The 18,348-nt window shown below is 50.5% G+C and overlaps 1 protein-coding gene across 1 annotated transcript; it reads left to right on the top strand.

Annotated features, from left to right (window-relative positions):
* The first annotated feature begins 6,335 nt into the window (after positions 1 to 6,335).
* GDF2 (growth differentiation factor 2) lies at positions 6,336 to 10,581 on the top strand. The gene is made up of 2 exons (XM_007118752.2): positions 6,336 to 6,738; positions 9,412 to 10,581. Exons 1-2 carry the CDS (start codon positions 6,393 to 6,395, stop codon positions 10,362 to 10,364), a joined length of 1,299 nt encoding a protein of 432 aa, XP_007118814.2. The 5' UTR covers positions 6,336 to 6,392; the 3' UTR covers positions 10,365 to 10,581.
* Positions 10,582 to 18,348: the final 7,767 nt, after the last annotated feature.

Here is an 18,348-nt window from a genome sequence, read left to right as displayed (position 1 = left end):
CTCCAAATGGTTGTGGGACATGTGTGTGAACAGCTGCCCTGGGCACATGGCCCTGCCTCTTGGCAGAGATCAGGTGAGGCGAGGGGGGTGGTCCTTAAGGCACACACTGCCTTATTCCTGCAGGACTTGTACTGGGACTAAATGATTCTTTCATTGGATTGCTGGGATGTCTCAGATTGGTCTGCAAATTGGTCATGGCTTGGTTTGCCACGTCTAATCCTTTTTGAAATATGACAGGATATAAATTACTAGCAAAATAAGTAAAAACTTTAGGACTTGATAAGGTTCCAAATGCCTTTCTTCTCAATATTAGATTCTTCATGTTCCCTTCTCCCCCTCGATTTTTTTCTCATCCAACTGCTCCCTTTCCATTTTTTGGTGAAGATGGGGTGTCTTATAATACTTCTATCTTATTCTTTCTGACATTTGCAATTTCTGGGAGATCTCCTAGGTCACTATGAAAGGCTACAACTTCTCCGAGCCCTCATTTCTGGATTACAAGGGTAGAGGGAGTGGGCTGGGAGGGTCACCCCTGTGTCCAGCCATGGACAGGAGCTTCGTGCTTGTGCCACGATGGGTGGTACCCAGTGGTGATGACTTTGCCGTATGATGAAAGGAACTAGTGTCAGCAGGGACCCCTCACATTTACAGAGCATCGTGCATTTAGATAGAGCACTTCATTTAGCCTCACAGCAACCTTGCAGCTTACTCCCCCTGAAGCTGGTGCTTCAGAACAACAAGCTCAGGACAAGTAAGTAATATGGCCACCAATGTCTTACCAAGACCACAGGTAACATCAGCTTTGACATGCAAGGTTGCCTGGTTCAAGGCCTGTGTAGCTGGTGCTGCCTCCCAGCTTCCTGACCAGCCACTTAGGGTTGTCCCAATGGCCCTAAGTGGCCTTACAATAAAGCAAGGCTTAAAAAGAAATGTAGGTATGAAATAACGTTTTTTTCCTCTTAAAACCAAAATATCAACATCACATGATCACAAGAGCAAGAGGTCCCAGGACCCAGCCCAGATGTGCACGGGTTCCTGAGCTCACTAACTGCATCTGGGTCAGTCTGGAGGGGGCAGTGTGGTGGCCTGCCACTGAGCCCTAATCCTGAAGTTGTACATCCTCTGGGTGGGCAGAGCCTTAGTTCATGTGACAAATATAAACAGTGCAGCTGCGAGCTGGAAACGTTAAGGCTGGGAGAAAACTTTGAAAAACTTTGGATGCAACTCTTTTACTCAACAAGCAGGGACACTGAATCTGGATACTACCAGGTGTCTTGCCTGAGGCATCCCGATAGGTGCCTCTGTATGTCTAAGTCACTCAAAAAATGTCATCAGAGCTGTAGCCTGTAACTCAGGCTCCTTCTGTGGCCAGGATGGAGTCAGGGCCATGATGGAGAAGCCTACAGAAGTCTGGGGCTGGGGTGAGAGGGTTTAAGGAGAGGGCTCCCAGGGAAGAGGAGTGGAGATGACTCCACCAGGATGGAAAAGCTGGACTTAGCTGGTGGCATTAAAGCCATTGCAGGCACCAGCTTGTGCAAGTTGTGTTTGATGGCAGCCCGGGCCAAGGTGGGCTGGAGTGGGCTTCGGCGGGAAAACTAGGAGGGCAGAACCAGCCTGGCAGCACTGGCTCCTAGCTGCGCACCAAAACTTTGAAGTTAGAGCCAAAGGCTATTTCTTTTTACCCAAAGCTGCAAACATAAAATCTCCTTCACTGATAAACTGATGCTTCTGAGATTTCCGAGCCTCCTTCTCTCTTCTACTCCTAAGATGATGGTGCTCTTTCAAGCTTTGGTCTACTTTTCCTTCTCACTTAAGCCTAATCCAATCCTAGATTCCTCCAATCTCTCAGAGCAGTCCTGTCTGTATGTATAGGGGTGGGTGAGCAGAGGAACGAATGAACTGTTTATTCATTCAGTGATTTAGCATCTACCCTGTGCCAAATACCATACCAGGCAGTATACACACACCTGATCTCTTGGAAGGCTCATACGAATTTCCTCTTTTATTAAAACCAATGTGCAAACTTGAATGTGCCTCAGAATCACCCGGAAGCCTTGACCAGATTGCTGGGCTGAATCAGACTTTCTGATTCGGGGCAAGACTTAGCTTTTTTTTTTTTTTTTTTTTTTTTTTTTTTTTGCGGTACGCGGGCCTCTCACTGTTGTGGCCTCTCCCGTTGCGGAGCACAGGCTCCGGACGCGCAGGCTCAGCGGCCATGGCGCACGGGCCCAGCCGCTCCGCGGCATGTGGGATCTTCCCGTACCGGGGCACGACCCCATGTCTCCTGCGTCGGCAGGCGGACTCTCAACCACTGCGCCACAGGGAAGCCCAAGACTTAGCATTTTTAACCAGTTTCCAGGTGCCGCTGCTGCTGTGGTTCAGGGACCACGCTTTAAGAACAACTGTTCTAATAAATGTGCTGACCACCTGGGCACAGTCCAGAGACAGAGTGCACATCGGCTGAGTACTTACCGTGTGCCAAGAGGAAGCAGGATCTCAGGGAGGCGAGGCCCAGAGCTGGGAAATGACATACCTGCTGCTCTGCCTGGTTCATGCTCTCCCCTTACAGCCTCAAGGTCAGTCCAGTTTTCATTCCTCTGAGCGATGTGTGGGTGAGAGTGGAGCTTGAGAGGTTAACAGAAGGGCAGGGGTCTTGTAGTCAAGTCTCTTGTGATGGAAGGGGCTCCTGACCCCGCAGAGGCAGCTGTATCACAGTTCATCAGTAACTCACCATTCCCCCCTCCTCCCAGCCCCTGGCCACCACCATTCTACTCTCCATCTCTATGCATTTGACTACTGTAAGTACCTCATATAAGCGGAGTCATACAATATTTGTCCTTTTGTGACTGGCTTATTTTATTTAGCATATCCTCAAGGTTCATGCATATTGCGGCATGTGTCAGAATTCCCTCCCTTTTTAAGGTTGAGTAATAGTCCATTGCATGGATGTACTACATTTTGTTTATCCATTCATCGATCAATAGACACTAGGGTAGCTTCCACCCTTTGGCTATTGTGAGTAATGCTGTTATGAACATGGGTATACAAATATCTTTTTGAGACCCTGCTTTCAATTCTTTGGATATATACACAGAAGTGGAATTGATACATCACATGCTACACTACTTGGGGGAAGAGAAGAGGGGGAGAGGAGTGGTAAATAAGATTGTTCGTGGCTCAGATAAGGCAGCCCTTCCCCAGGAAGGGAAAGCTGGTGGAAGGAGAGGGAGGGGGTCCTTTTGTATGAGGACCCCACATCATCTGGGAAAGACAAAACAAGACCCAAACCTTGTTCCCTAAGACCTAGAGTTAAGGAGATCTGTCCAGGGGGACCAAGGCCCATATGTTCAGAAAGGGAGCAAGGTCTCTAGATCACCTTGAGGAAAGTGGGAGTTTAGGCTGGTAACTCAGGGTCCCCATAAGAACCTAGAAATTTGTGGGAGACGGCAGGATGGGATCAGAGTGTGATCACAGCTGACCTCGTCTCTCAACCCAGCCACCTGCCACAGGGGAGTGCCTTCTAGAGAAAGGGTAAGCCTGGGAGGATGTCTAAGAAAGCTGTTAGCTTGGTGCCCGACAGGAGACACCATGGGGGATCCAGGCAGAAACCTGGACCAGCCAGGGCATCCCAGGGGCTGTGCCTCAGCAGCTATAAGATGTGTGACACCCACCCCAGCAGCAAAGCTGAGTGTCACTGAGAAGCAACAGCAGGTGGGACCTGCCAGGACCTCTATCCCACTTCCTGCTTCCAGCATTAAGAAGTTGGACTGACACCATCCCACCTCCATCTCCTTTGGACTAAATAAACCTACAGGGCTCTTGGACAGTTCAGGAAAGGGATGACCTGAGAGAGAAAAACAGACTTTCCCATACTATGGATCAGGAGGTCTCATGCAATTCCTTAAAAACAATAAAGGAGATGTGGACATATTGATACTCTGAATTTGTGGGGCAGATCATTCCAGAAATACAGAAGCATGTTGTACTGCACAGTTCTGGGGGCGCCATCCTCATCACAGTCTATGTGACCAGGACCTCCAGGCAGTGTTCACATGCAGCCTCCACGGCCAGATGTGGTGACGCTATATGTAAACAGGTCTGCGGTCCTATATCTGAGATCCCCAAATCCAAAGTAGAAAACCTGAAGTTTCTTTCAGTTCCTTTCATGATAAAACCTGACCTGAATGGATATTTGCGTTTTTATGTGTTTCACTGCAGAAATGTCAATGTGTTTGAGTATAGGGGATCACCCCCAATCTCAATGGGGATATTACAGTATACAGTCCATACCAAATTATCCAAATCTGAAGCTTTCTGAACTTCAAAACACTCTGGCCACGAGGGTTTTCAATAGGGGATTGTGGAGCTGCATGTAATCTCAAAATGGTAACAGTGGCCACCACTGGATGGTGAGATGGCAAGTTATTTTTATCTCCTTTCTAATACTTTGCACTTCCCAAATTATCTGCACTGCATATTACTGTTATAATCAGAAAAAAATATTTGTCATGTTTTTAAGAAAACGTCAGATAACTACTCCTCCAGCTTCAAGAGCACATTCAGTCCACCCCCAGTTACATCCCTTGGCTCCACCTCTTGAATGTGACAGGCTCTGGGCTGCCTCCAGGGACTAGAGCCCTGTGGGGGATGCCTGCCTAGCTCCCCAGCTCCTCCCAGACCTCTCCCTGCTGCGAAGCTGCAGTCCTGCTTCCTGGGCTGTGCACCAGTTCATCTTTTCCCTGCCTCAGGGAGTTCTTGCACTAAGCTGGCTCAAAGCCCAGCATGCTTCCTGCCCCCCTCTGCAAGCAGCACTTCTGAAGCTGCACCCTTCCCATCCATCATCCCTGGCAGTGTCCCCAAAGTACGGGGACAGCAAGTTCTGTCCTGGCCTGGCCACTGGGGATTCCTGTTTTCACTCCACCCCCCACTAGGGGTGGGGAAAAGCTGGGTGCACACCGGGATCTCTGACTCCGACCACCCTGGCCCCTTGTCCATCTTCCTGAACCTGCACCCTCTCCCCAGGAGCCCTGCCATTTTGAAAAAACTTCACATTCAAATCCTCCTCAGGGTAGACTCCCAGAATATGTTTATGCTCATTCTTTGCTGTGGTCAAACCCACACGCGATGGAAATGGACAGATCTAAGTGTGAGCCCACTGCCCTTAAAACAACCCAGACTCTGGGGCCTCACAGGGCCCGACTGGGCCACGGCTTGTCAGTTTCCTCGGTGGGGACATCTCCTGGGCATGTACTGGCCTCAGAGCTTCCCTCTTCCTTTGTCTCCCAAATTACATGGTTCTCCTGACTGACAAGTGTGGCCCAAGCAGCCACCCAGCTGACGTGAGCCAAGACCGCACCCCCCCAGACCAGTGACAGGGCTCTTCTGGGGTCCCAGGGCCAGCAGGATTCTGTGTGTAAGTGGTGTTTTCATAGAGCAGCCCAGCACAGGGCTTCGTCCCCAGCTCCCAGGTCAGTCAGACCCTGGGGTGGAGAAGTTGCAGCCAGTATGCAGCCACCCAACTGACTGGAGCTTAAGGCGCCCGCCATGATGGTTAGCACATAATCACCTTGAATCCTTGCAAGTCTCTTCTGAACCCGAGGCTCAGAGAGGTGAAGTGATTTGCTCCAGGTCATGCTTGTGAGGAATAAGTGAGGGAGATGGGATTTGAACCCACACCTGGTCTGACTCCAAAGTCCCCACCACCTCACTAAATTATACGTGCCACCTTCACCCATGATCTCTAAGGCTCGGGAACTGGCTTGACAGATGAGAAACCAAGGCACCGAGCGCTTGAGCCACAAATGCACATCCCAGTTCCACAGGAACCAGGCTTCTTACTAACTCTGATACAGCCTCCACTCTACCACCCACCCTGGCTCCAGTGGGTAGCCAGGGGGCTTCTGGGAGTTTTGTGCTGTTGTTTCTATATTTGGAGGGCTTTTCGGTCTTGTTTGTTTCCTGGATTCTTTGTTTCTGTGGCCCAGGAGATGGAGCATATGTCACCCTGTCTCGAGATTCTTCTGAACAGAGCTGGCAAGGAAATGAGAAAGGATCCTAATTAGGGGGCGATAACCCCACGGAGAAATTCAGATTTTTGCAGCAGGCCGTGTCCTTCCCACAAGCCCTGTGTGTTTGTCAGATGTTTATAGAGCCTTCATTAACAGAGAGCTCCCTTAGATAAGAGGCCTGAGCACAGCATCAAGGGCCAGATAAGAACAAGCGGAGGGCACTTCGGGGACGGCAGGCGGGTGAGAGCCTGTGAACTGGCCCGGGTGCGCGGTGCAGAGCGGTGGGCAGGACAATGCGGGCCGGCTCCTTCCCGGCTCCTCCCCGCACCCGCTAACACACCGCGGCTGCCGCAGTCTTCCGGAGCAGGGCTAGAGCATCCCAAGATGTGCGGCGGGGCGCTCTGGGTGGCCCTGCCTGTGCTCTCCCTGCTGGCCTGCTCCGCGCAGGGGAAGCCACTGGAGATCCGGGGGCGGGGGTCGGCCGGGGCAGATGCCCGCCGCCTGCTAGGCGGGCCCGGAGGTGAGCGGGAGGGGGGCACCTTCGACCTGAGGATGTTCCTGGAGAACATGAAGGTGGATTTCTTGCGCAGCCTCAACCTGAGCGGGGTCCCTTCCCAGGACAAAACCCGAGTCGAGCCGCCGCAGTACATGATCGACCTGTACAACAGATACACCACCGACAAGACATCCACCCCCGCATCCAATATCGTGCGCAGCTTCAGCGTGGAAGGTAGAGTCGGCTCCACCGGGGCGCCCCGGGTCGGGGTGGGGGACTCAGTGGTCCAAGGTTGCGCTGCCCAGTATGGCGGCCACTGGGCACGTGGGACTTGACGTTTCAATTTAAATTAATTTAAATGAAATAAAATTAATAGTTTAGTTATTTAGTTTCACTAGCTTGGATGCAAGTGCTCAGCAATCATGAATGACTATGGCTACCCTACAGGACAGTGGAGATTCTAGAACAGTTCCATCATTGCAGAAAGTTCTACTGGACAGCTCTGCTCTAGAAGTTTCTCCCTCCCTGAGCCCAGAGCCACGTTTAACACAGTAGGTGCTGAAGGAATGCCAGTTCCCTTCCTTCCATCCCTTCCCTACCTCCCCCTTCCTGTACTGTCCCCTTCCTACTTAGACACAGACAACTTATTTAGCCTCCAACTAACTGGTATATTTTTAAACACCGAAGGAATGTCTATTTTTCTCTCATCAAAAGGTGTTTAAAATTCAGATAAATTCCTCCGAGAGAGAGGAGCATTAACAACAAGAAGAAGCTGTCCGAGGACAACTTAATTATTTTCTAAATATAAAATAATTTCCCTGATTTAGGAGGACTAGAAGATAACGAATGTCAATTTAGGGCTTATGTCCACTAATTCACACAATGTAGGTGACATGATCTTGTGAGCAGGGAAGCCAAGGCTTGCAGACTCTGAGGGAACTTGCCCAGTTCACATATTAGTTAAGCAGCTGGGTTCTGACCCAGGCCCACCTGTCTGCACAGCTCACTTTCCCTACGGCTGCAGCCTCTCTCTAACCAGCCAGGCACTCAGGGCTTCATCCCTCCTGGGCTTGAGACCTGCAGACTCTTAACAGGCATACGCCCTAGCTAAAGGATGCTGTGGTCATGCTGCATGCCCGGCAAGGCTGTATTTTCTGATGGCCCAAAAGAAGAAGAAAATTCTGGATTTTATGTGAACTTGCCTGGTTTCTAAAACACTGGCTTAATTTTTAAACAATGAAGTCTGCAGGGCTTAATTTTTTGTTTTTTAATGTGGTCTGCAGGTCATACAGATCCTGCCAGCATCTCACTATGCCCATGGGGCGTGTCTGTAACCTCTGCTTTAGGGAAAGGCCAGGCTTCTTTGGCTGGACCTAATCACCAAATCCTGTAGTCTGGGAGTCCAGCATTCACAGCTATCTCAGTGACCCCTCCCCACTCCCCCCATCATTGTCTATGTCCTGGAAACAAGTGCTCTGATCTGATCCCAGCCCTGCCTGTGGCCAGTACTGCTATGAAGGCCAATTATGCTTCCCTTCACAGATGGCCTGAGTACGTCTCAGCGGGGGAGGATACTTGTTCTCTAAGTGTCTGATGCAGTCCCAGGGCCATCTTCTAGGTGTGCCACAGTAAGAGCACAGCGGGTGGTTAATGCACTGCTCACGGACCCCACTCACGACTCACATATGCCACGGTGGCTCACCACATGCTGCAGGAGCTAGACTGACACATCCATGCTGGGTGAGGGGACACAGAGAGCTGTGTGAAAGACCACATGCTTGAGGGTGGGGGAGCTGTGCACAAGTAGGGAAGACGGTCTTGGGAGGACACAGAAATACTGACTGAGCATCTGCTGTGAACCAGGGACAGTTCCACGTGCCTTCTTGTTGAAGGTTCACACCAACACTGGGAGGTTGGTAGGATGAGTCCCATTCTACAGATGAGGAAACTGAGGCCCAGAGAGACTCAGGACTTCTCCAAAGTCACAAGCCTAGAAGGGAGAGAGTCAGGATTGGCACTTCAGTCTGTCAGACACTGCCGGATTTCACGACAGCACACAGTATCCCCTCATGTTGGCACATAGTAGGTGCTCAAAAAACACAACTTCTCTTCCCTCTTTGCAACCAGGCCATGGTATAATAGAGATGTGCTAATGGCCGGGTGTCAGCCAGGGGAGTGGGAAAGTGAAACAGTTGTGTGGCTAAAAGGCAAGCCCTATGTATGCCTAACATGACCAAGCCATTGAGGTTAATATATTTTTCCCTCAAACATTAAAAAAAATCATCCACTTTCAGTTTGCTCAGAAGTTACAATTCTGAATGATTTTTCACACCATTTAGATGCTGAGATTTTTAACACTGCCATAATGTTAGAATTTTACCATCCCCTCCCATGATCTCTCCTTTAAAATCATACACTCAGGATCTGCACTCTGAGGCTGACAGTGTGCTTTTCTGTTTTGTTTATTTGATTCTTTTTTTTTTTTAAGTGAGGATCGTTACAGGATGTATGCACTTTGGCAGTTAAACACCCTAAGTCCCAGTCTCCACATCTGTAAAAGTGGAATAATAATTAGATCTTCTGAGGGTCAGTGTGAAGAGAAAAGTGAAATATAATATGCAAAGCTCCTGGTGCAAAGCTGGGCACGTAGTAAATGCTCAATAAACAGCTGGAGCTGTCAATTTCAACGCGATGCATCTCCTGCCTCTGTTTCTCTTTGGAAGATGCCAAATGTACGTTTTAAAATACCCTTCTACATTAAGGGCTTAAGTGAAACCAAACAGAGACTTGATAGAGATAGACAATGTCATGCCGGATGCCCTTTCATCTAAACCATGAGTCTCAGCTTTGGTGTCACGAAAACAGACTCTCCCAGCAGATGACTGTCACTGTGTATTTGCATTTCAGATGCCGTCTCTATAGCCACCACAGAAGACTTCCCTTTCCAGAAACACATCTTGCTCTTCAACATCTCCATTCCCAGGCATGAGCAGATCACCAGGGCCGAGCTCCGACTCTACCTCTCCTGTCAAATTCATGTGGACTCCTCTCACGAGCTGAAAGGAAACGTGGTCATTTATGATGTTCTGGATGGAGCCAATGCCTGGGATGCTTCTGGGAGAACCAAGACCTTCCTGGTGTCCCAGGATATCCGGGACGAGGGCTGGGAGAACTTTGAGGTGTCCAGTGCTGTGAAGAGGTGGGTCCGAGCAGACCCCACTAAGAGCAAAAACAAACTGGAAGTGACAGTGGAGAGTCACAGGAAGGGCTGTGACAAGCTGGATGTCAGTGTCCCCCCCAGCTCCAAAAACCTGCCCTTCTTTGTCGTCTTCTCCAATGACCGCAGCAATGGCACCAAGGAGACCAGGCTGGAGCTCAGGGAGATGATCGGCCACGAGCAGGAGAGTGTGCTCAAGAAGCTGTTCAAGAACGGCCTGATGGAGGCAGGGGAGAACAAGGACGAGGAGGAGGAGGAGGATGTGCAAAGCCACATGGCCGTGAGCTCGTCTTTGGCCAGACGGAAGAGGAGTGCCGGGGCCAACAACCACTGTCAGAAGACCTCCCTGCGGGTGAACTTCGAGGACATCGGCTGGGACAGCTGGATCATCGCGCCCAAGGAGTACGATGCCTTTGAATGTAAAGGCGGCTGCTTCTTCCCCCTCGCTGACGACGTGACCCCGACGAAACACGCCATCGTGCAGACCCTGGTGCATCTCAAGTTCCCCATGAAGGTGGGCAAGGCCTGCTGTGTGCCCACCAAACTGAGCCCCATCTCCATCCTCTACAAGGATGACATGGGGGTCCCCACCCTCAAGTACCACTATGAAGGGATGAGCGTGGCCGAGTGTGGGTGCAGGTAGTGCTGGCCCGTGGGTGGGGGAGGCAGGGTGGAGGGGGCTCCTAGTGAGAGGTCCTGTGTCCTGCTGGGCATGACAGAGACTAAGTCCACCTGGGTGGCAGCCTGGAGAAGGAAGGCGAGCCACCAGGTCCTTGCGGTAAAGACCTGCTCTCCCTCTCACGGCCCACCCCAAGCACACACCACTGGGTTGAACTGCAGGGGAGGGGATGCCAACGGGCAATGGGGGTTTGGGGAGAAGAGGAAAGCCTGGAAGTGTTGCTGGGGTGGAAGGGGAGATGAAGAAAAGGGGACAAGAGAAAAATTATCCAGAGTCAGCAGAAAACTGAGCAAAAACGAGGCCAAGGAGTATAGACGGGAGATGCACAGAGATTAATGGAAATTAAAGGACGTGAGAGGCATGGGGTTTATTCCAATAACCTCAGGGAGTGAAGGGGAAAGGAATGGGCTGTGTGCGCCACACCCACTCCACGTTATTCCCACGACCTGTGAGATGGGCGTTGTGACTCCCAACGACTCCCGATTCACACACGCGGAAGCCAAAACCCGGGCAGTTCAAGTAGCAACAGTCAATGGCATGGTTCCAACCCACGGGTCTCCATAGGTCTGTCGATCACCGAAGCCCAGGACCTCCCCGAGGTTTAGCAGGTCACCTGGTAGCTGAAGACAACTAGACTTTGGGGGCTGGGGAGTGCGGGGCAAACGGGACTGAGGCCGGCCAGTACCCAGCAGGATGACTGGGCTGCTTGTCACATCCAGGGCATGTTCTGACTGCTCCGCGCCTGTGCGGATTCAGTGTCCAAGTGCTTTTTAAGATGACCCCTGAGTCACTGAAAACCATCCCCTAAAGCAACTGTGGGATGGAGAGAGGGCAGGACGGAAGCCCTCAGGCTGCAGTGAACACTGTGGCTGGAGGTACTTTGACCTGCTGGTTCATACAGGGTCACTCGCCGCCGTGGACTCAAACTGCAAGATGGTTTGGAAGGGGGTGCACAGTTAACCCTGAGGGATGGGGCAGCCCATGGCCTGTGTCTCTGCAGTTACTTAGCACCACCAGTTCACCAGCATCACACACCATGGGCTCCCCTCCCACAAGGACTCCATGGATGACGAGACCTGGATTTGAATTTGTTGGAATAAATGCACTCTTGCTTCGGTATTTGCAACATCCCTATTCTTACTCCATGTACTCAGGTGATGACATCCAGTCCTCCTGGGTGAGGGCTTCTGGCCACTGGCGAACTCAGGTCCTTATTGGCCGCATTTGGTTCTGGCTGCACTCGCTGGCTTTCTTGAGCGACGTGTGTCCCGCCCTGGTCCTGGGCTTGGGCCTTGGGACCAGGCTCCTTCCCCACTGACCGCAAAAGAGGACCTCTGACTCTTGAGGTCACACATGGAATGGGGAGGAGTAGGAAGTTCTGACCGCTGACCAGAGCAGAGCATATAGGAGGCCTGGAGAGACCTGGGCCATTCCCACTGGTTGAAGTTCCCAGAATATTTTTTTTTAATGGTTTGTGTTAAATGTTTACATGGAACCAATGAACAGCTTTAACACAAAAATGCAGTAAAAACATTATTGTTTAATTACTGGAGTTACAGAAAATACTAATTCCTGGTACGACAATGTTGCTCGATTGTAAGGATGGATGACAGACATCTTTTAGTCCCGGTGGTGTATTTCTGTGCCTGCATCAAAGTTTCACTTGGAAATAAACTCAGAAGTCTAATCTGTGGCCTTTCTGAAGTATGAGACCTGGGCCTGATGGTCCCCTAGCCCCACACCCTGCCCACCCCTCCCTTCAGGCCCTTCTTTCCCTGGGGGGAAGTGGAAGGGAGAGTCACGGAGAGGGGTGGACACATGTGGGCGGTGCCTCTGCAGGCTGGGGGGAAGGGACGCGTCTGTGTAAGCGCCCGCCCGTGTGTGGGTATGCGGGCCTGGGTGTGAGCAGGTGTGAAGTGGATACTTGCAAGTGGACGACGACAGTCAGCCCCATGCCTTCCTTGACCTCCCCACACGTCAGGGGCAGGAGGCTGGGCTCTGGCAGAGAGACACATCCGGCCGTAAATCCTGTCTGCCCGGTGTCCTGGGGACTGCACAACGCTTCCAGCCTCTGCTCCCTCTACATCCCTGCTCAGACGCCCAGCTCCAGCCAGATACACTCAAGGCCACCCCCTGTTCTCAGCCCTCTGGTGACTGCCATGGCTGCCCCGCCCCCAGCTCTGCAGCCCAAGTCCACCTTCCATGAAGGCCCAGCTCTAGTGTCGCCCACACACACCCCCTGGCCCCTCTCTTGATGCTCCGATTCTGATTTTCTTGGCTCTAAGGGACATTACAGTGCTTTTGTCTCCTGGTTGCCATTGGCCTTGTGTGGGGTCCTACTGACCTCTTATCTTGAGCCTCTTGGGGCCCCGAGTCCTCTGGGGACAAGGCCCAAGGGCCTCTGGCCTCAGTCACTCCCTGGAGGGCTGATGTGGGTTGTGGCTCAGGACAAAGTGATTTGGATGGATGTGCTGGGACAGAACTTGCAAGGAGATCCTGAGAAATGCCCTCTGCTTTCCATTTCACTGTGTTCTTTCCACCAGACCCTCCAAAGCTTGTTCAGCCCCAGCCAGAGAATGAAATCCAACAGTGCCATCCTCTGGACACTCTGTTACGCGGCCAATCGGCCCTCTGCCTAATGACTGCCACGGTCAATGCTGCATTTGTAGTGTGTCCTGAAGCGTTTTCATTTTTATCCTTTCAGGGTGATGATCACGGATATGAAGTGGCAGTCCCACAGGGCCGCTTGGTGTCATGTTCTGCTCTTGCCATCTCGAAAATAACACATTTTAAACAAGGGATCCACATTTTCATTCTGTGCCTGGCCCCGCAAACGATGCAGCTGGTTCTAGATGCTTGTGTGTGGTTGGCGTCTTGGCTTCCCGAGTCCCAGGAACACTCTGGAGGCTGCTTCAGGCCCAGACACTGACATGATCCTGTAGAAGAGGGTGTCGGAGCTTGGCTGCTGAGAGCTTCCCCGGGGTCTGAGTGAAAGGACCAGCCCTGCCTCTCCTCCCTGGCCCACGCCGAGGGGGCCCAGGGGCTTCTCTGGTCTGTGACCAAAGGCAGCAACACTGTTTGGCTCTCAAAGGCTGGTCCATTCCAGCTATATGGCAGCTCCCATGGGAGCAGCCTGATACAAAGGGGGTCCCGCTTTTCCCGGTTGCGCCTTAAAGAGGAGGCCAGAGACCGTACACTAGACAGGCAGCACCGGTGGCACACAGGTGGCTTCCGTGAGACCAAACTGAATAAACCTTTTGGGACTTCCTTCCTTTTCAAATCAGATCGTCTAACTCGGGTAGAGATCTCACACCGTTGTCTCAGCTTCCCTGAACACCTCTCACTAAGACGAGCACCCCTCCCCGAGGGAACCCTTTTCATCAGCAGACGACTCCGGTCCTCAGAAAGATGTCCCTGGGCCCGCAGCAAACGGCTGCTCCTCTGCGACTCTCTCCCGTGAGCTTCTGTTCTGGATGAGGGTCCCCTTCCTCCCGGAGAGCCTGACACCCGAGCTGTCCTGATGGGGGCTGAGGAGCTGGACAGTGAATGTGTGAGCTTCGTGGGCCTCTCAGGACCCCAGTATCACACTTGCATTCGGGAGGCCATTTGGGGCCGCACCTCCCGTGCCTTCCAGGTCATCCACATCTGTGCCCGACTGTCCTTCCTTCGCCTGGACCATGCTCCTGCTGGGCAGTGCTTGGCCGACTTCTTCCTCTGGCTCAGTGACCATCACCCTGATTTGCCTGGGATGGTCCTGGTTAATGCGTCTTGTCCATGTATAATTGAAATTAGGGCCTCTGTTTGGATGACAGGTTGTACGGGGTCCATAGTCAGGGACACAGCTCGGGGGCCAATAGCAGAGGGCAGCTGGGAGCAGCAGGGTGCCTGGAAGAGCACCGGGTGTGGGGGTGCCCGGCCTGGGCTCAGGTCCTGACCAGGTCACTCACTGGTTCGTGGTCACATCAATGGTCACTGAGTCTTGAGGTCCTTGCTTCTCACCCCCAAAATGACATGCAAATGCTTCCCGGGTACTTTGGAAAAGTTCATGTAGGTTCTTGCTTCTCTTTCTGAGTAATATTTGGAAAAAACGTTGGAGCTACACTATTACCTTTTAGTACGCTCTTTCACTCGGAATCTTCATTTCTTTCCTCATTATCTTTTTCTATTTCCCTCCTCTTCATTTCTCCCCATGCTCTCCCAGGATTTTCGGCCTTCCTACCCGTTCCTGGGTTGGAAGCAAGAATCACCTCTGCCTATATGTGTCCTCTCCATGCGCGTGCACCCGAGGTCCTCCATGTGCTGGACACCCAAACCTGAAATGTAGCCAGACATCTGGGAACTGCAAGGACAACTCTCTACTTCCTTGATCTGCCTGGACCCAGGGGTCTCATGGAGAAAATCCTGATGCCTCTTAATTATTGGGGTTCATACACACACAGACATGTCTGATAAACCCGGGAGAGAGAAATGCAAGAAGAACAGCTAAGTCATGGGGGAAAAGTGAGGTCAGCATCCGGAAGGCAGGCCCTGCTCACCAGCAATGTACCGATGACCCCAGACACAGGGTGAGGCCACCCCAGGCAACACAAGTGGACAGAGAGGACTACTGGTAAACCAGGCCAAAGAGCACCATTGAGAGGGAAAGCTGGAAGAATTATAGTATGAGGAGTGCTAGCTCCCTGGTCTTCCAGAAAAGAGCTGGCACAAGGAAAGGGAGACTTTTCTTAGTGCCTGGAGAGACAGCAAAAGAAAGAGGGGAGAGAAAGAGAGAAAGAGAGAGAGAGAGAGAGACGGATGAACAGGAGAGAGCAGGAGACAGCCCTCCTGGAGAGTAGATGCTCAAGGGACATCAGAGTTTGAGGACAGCTGAGCCCAATGGCCTGAGCAGAGCCCCAGGCCCTCCAGGGTCTGCCCCCCGACCTGTTCCAAGGCCTCCAGGTGGACCTGCTCTTAGATTTCCAAGGTTGTGTTCTATTCACCATTCCCACCACTCCCATCTTATCCGTCTTATCCTGTGGATTCCCATGGGATTGGGGGGAGATGTTCTGGGTTCAGGCTTCACATCAGCATCCAGCAGACTATCTGCCCTGGACTTACAGAGACATGGCATTGCTGGGGTTACTAAAGCCATAAGGGATCCAGGCCCTACTCATGTCCCCAACCCCGCCTCTCACCACAAGTCCATGCCTGGGGTTTGGACACAGAGAGAGGAACCAAAGCCCAGGTAAGGGAGGACGGCAATGTCCTCCCTTCCTTCGGCCAGTCCACTGCTCCTCAGCTCTGTGATCTTGGGCATGTTCTGCAACCTCCCCAAGCCCCAGCTTCCTCACCCATAAAATAGGAGGAAGGATGGCTTAGGAGAAATCACCTTAGAAGCAGGATGTGAACAAGACCTATGAATGAAGGCATCACCCGTGAACAAATACTTACTGCACAAGACCTTGCAGACTTGGGGCAGCAGGAAACCTACTTGACCCTTGTTTACTATTCTTATGGTTTTACCTCTCTGGTAAAAATGACTGCTTAGGCATAAATTCTCTCCAGATTTAATTTAAAATAAATCTCATTTACTCGTAAAAAGCATGCGTTCCCAGAACCTCTTTAGGCCCTGCACTCCTGTGCTTTGTCTTTAGGCTGGTTCTGGCCACAACTTTCATTGTCTGTAAACTTGAATTTCTGTCCTCACTGCACAGAAAATGTTTGATGCAGGCAAGAGTCAAGGCAGCCACGCGCTTCATAGAGGTTTATCCCCTGCAGAGAAAGCATGTGGGTGACGTTCCCACTGCCTTTAGGACCTTGGTCACTACTCAGAGCGCCAGACACACCTCAGAACTGATCCCAGTTCAAAGAACCACCCCTGCCCCGCCCAGCCCGGCTCATTGTCTGGCACACAGTGCCCCCTGGAGGTGCCAGTGGGAGCTGCACACACAGTTACCCTAAGTCTCTTCTGCATCAGACAAATGATGTTATTTGGGGGCTCTGAACACTTCTTATGTGAACACTTCTTATGTGAGTGATTAACAGCTGGAATGATCTTTATTCTGGGACTTCAGCTATTGTTTTCCTTTCATGGCACAAAACTGTAAACATGCTTTGTTGGGAAGTGGGAATAAGGAATAAACAGAACCAGCCCTTCCTTGCCTAGAGCAGTACATCTTAGCTCTTCAAATAATTAAAATAATATCGATTCTACATGAACTGTCCCATAAAATAGAAAACATTAAGGAATGGGAGGAGAAAAAATCCTTTCCAACTCATTTTATGAGGTCAGAACTACCTTGAAACCAAAGCCAAAAGAAAAGACTACATATGGATATCCCTCATGAGCATGTAAAAATCCTCAAAAAAACACCAGTAAATTGAATCCAACAATATATAATAGGATAATACATAATGACCAAGAGAAATTTATCCCACAAATGAAAGACTGGTTAAATATTAGAAAACCAATCAATGTAATCAACAAACTAAGAGGAAAAAACATGATCATCTCAATAGATGCATTTCACAATACTTAACATCTGTACATGATTTTCTTTTTAATTCTTAAATACTAGGAATATAAGAGAATTTTCTTAAACTGATAGAGAGCATCTATCAAAAAACAAAACAAAACAAAACCAAATATACAGCTACCATTACACTGATGATGAAAGACTGAATTGTTTCTCCCCTAAGATCAGGATCAAGGCCCCGGAGGTCCTAAGGAGTGCAATAGGCAAGGATAAGAAATGAAGTCTGTAGATGGGAGAGAAAGAAATACAATATGAATATCCCTCTAGAAAACTCTAAGGAATCTATTAAAAACATAGTGGATGAATAAATGAGTTTAACAAGGTTGCAGGATATAAGATTAGTACACAACGAAAAACTAGAAATTAAAATTGTAAGAAAAACATATCATTTACAATAGCACCTGAAAATAATGAGAAATAAATATAAAACTAACAAAATATTGAATGGGAGAAAATATTTGCAAATGAAGCAACTGACAAAGGATTAATCTCCAAAATTTACAAGCAGCTCATGCAGCTCAATATCAAAACAACAAACAACCCAATCCAAAAATGGGCAGAAGGGCTTCCCTGGTGGCACAGTGGTTGAGAGTCTGCCTGCCGATGCAGGGGACACAGGTTTGTGCCCTGGTCCAGGAGGATCCCACATGCCGCGGAGTGGCTGGGCCCGTGGGCCATGGCCGCTGAGCCTGCGCGTCCGGAGCCTGTGCTCCGCAAGGGGAGAGGCCACAACAGTGAGAGACCCGTGTACCGCCAAAAAAAAATAAATAAATAAAATAAATGGGCAGAAGACCTAAACAGACATTTCTCCAAAGAAGATATACAGATTGCCAACAAACACATGAAAGAATGCTCAACATCATTAATCATCAGAGAACTGCAAATCAAAACTACCATGAGATATCATCTCACACCAGTCAGAATGGCCATCATCAAAAAATCTACAAACGATAAATGCTGGAGAGGGTGTGGAGAAAAGGGAACCCTCTTGCACTGTTGGTGGGAATGTAAATTGATACAGCAACTATGGAGAACAGTATGGAGGTTCCTTAAAAAACTAGAAACAGAACTACCATACAACCCAGCAATCCCACTGCTGGGCATATACACTGAGAAAACCATAATTCAAAAAGAGTCATGTACCACAACGTTCATTGCAGCTCTATTTACAATAGCCAGGGCATTGAAGCAACCTAGGTGTCCATCGACAGATGAATGGATAAAGAAGACGTGGCACAAGTATACAATGGAATATTACTCAGCCATAAAAAGAAACGAAGTTGGGGCTTCCCTGGTGGCGCAGTGGTTGAGAGTCCGCCTGCCGATGCAGGGGACACGGGTTCGTGCCCCGGTCTGGGAGGATCCCACATGCCGCGGAGCGGCTAGGCCCGTGAGCCATGGCCGCTGAGCCTGCGCGACCGGAGCCTGTGCTC

The sequence above is a fragment of the Physeter macrocephalus genome, chromosome 20 (genome assembly GCF_002837175.3).
Source record: "Physeter macrocephalus isolate SW-GA chromosome 20, ASM283717v5, whole genome shotgun sequence".
Classification (NCBI taxonomy): domain Eukaryota; kingdom Metazoa; phylum Chordata; class Mammalia; order Artiodactyla; family Physeteridae; genus Physeter; species Physeter macrocephalus.
This window is presented reverse-complemented; position numbering and strand designations above follow the sequence as displayed.

Coding starts and splice junctions, on each gene's coding strand:
- GDF2 (XM_007118752.2), top strand. CDS start 6,393: ATGTGCGGCGGGGCGCTCTGGGTGGCCCTGCCTGTGCTCTCCCTGCTG. Junction 6,739..9,411: donor GCGCAGCTTCAGCGTGGAAG/GTAGAGTCGGCT, acceptor TTTGCATTTCAG/ATGCCGTCTCTATAGCCACC.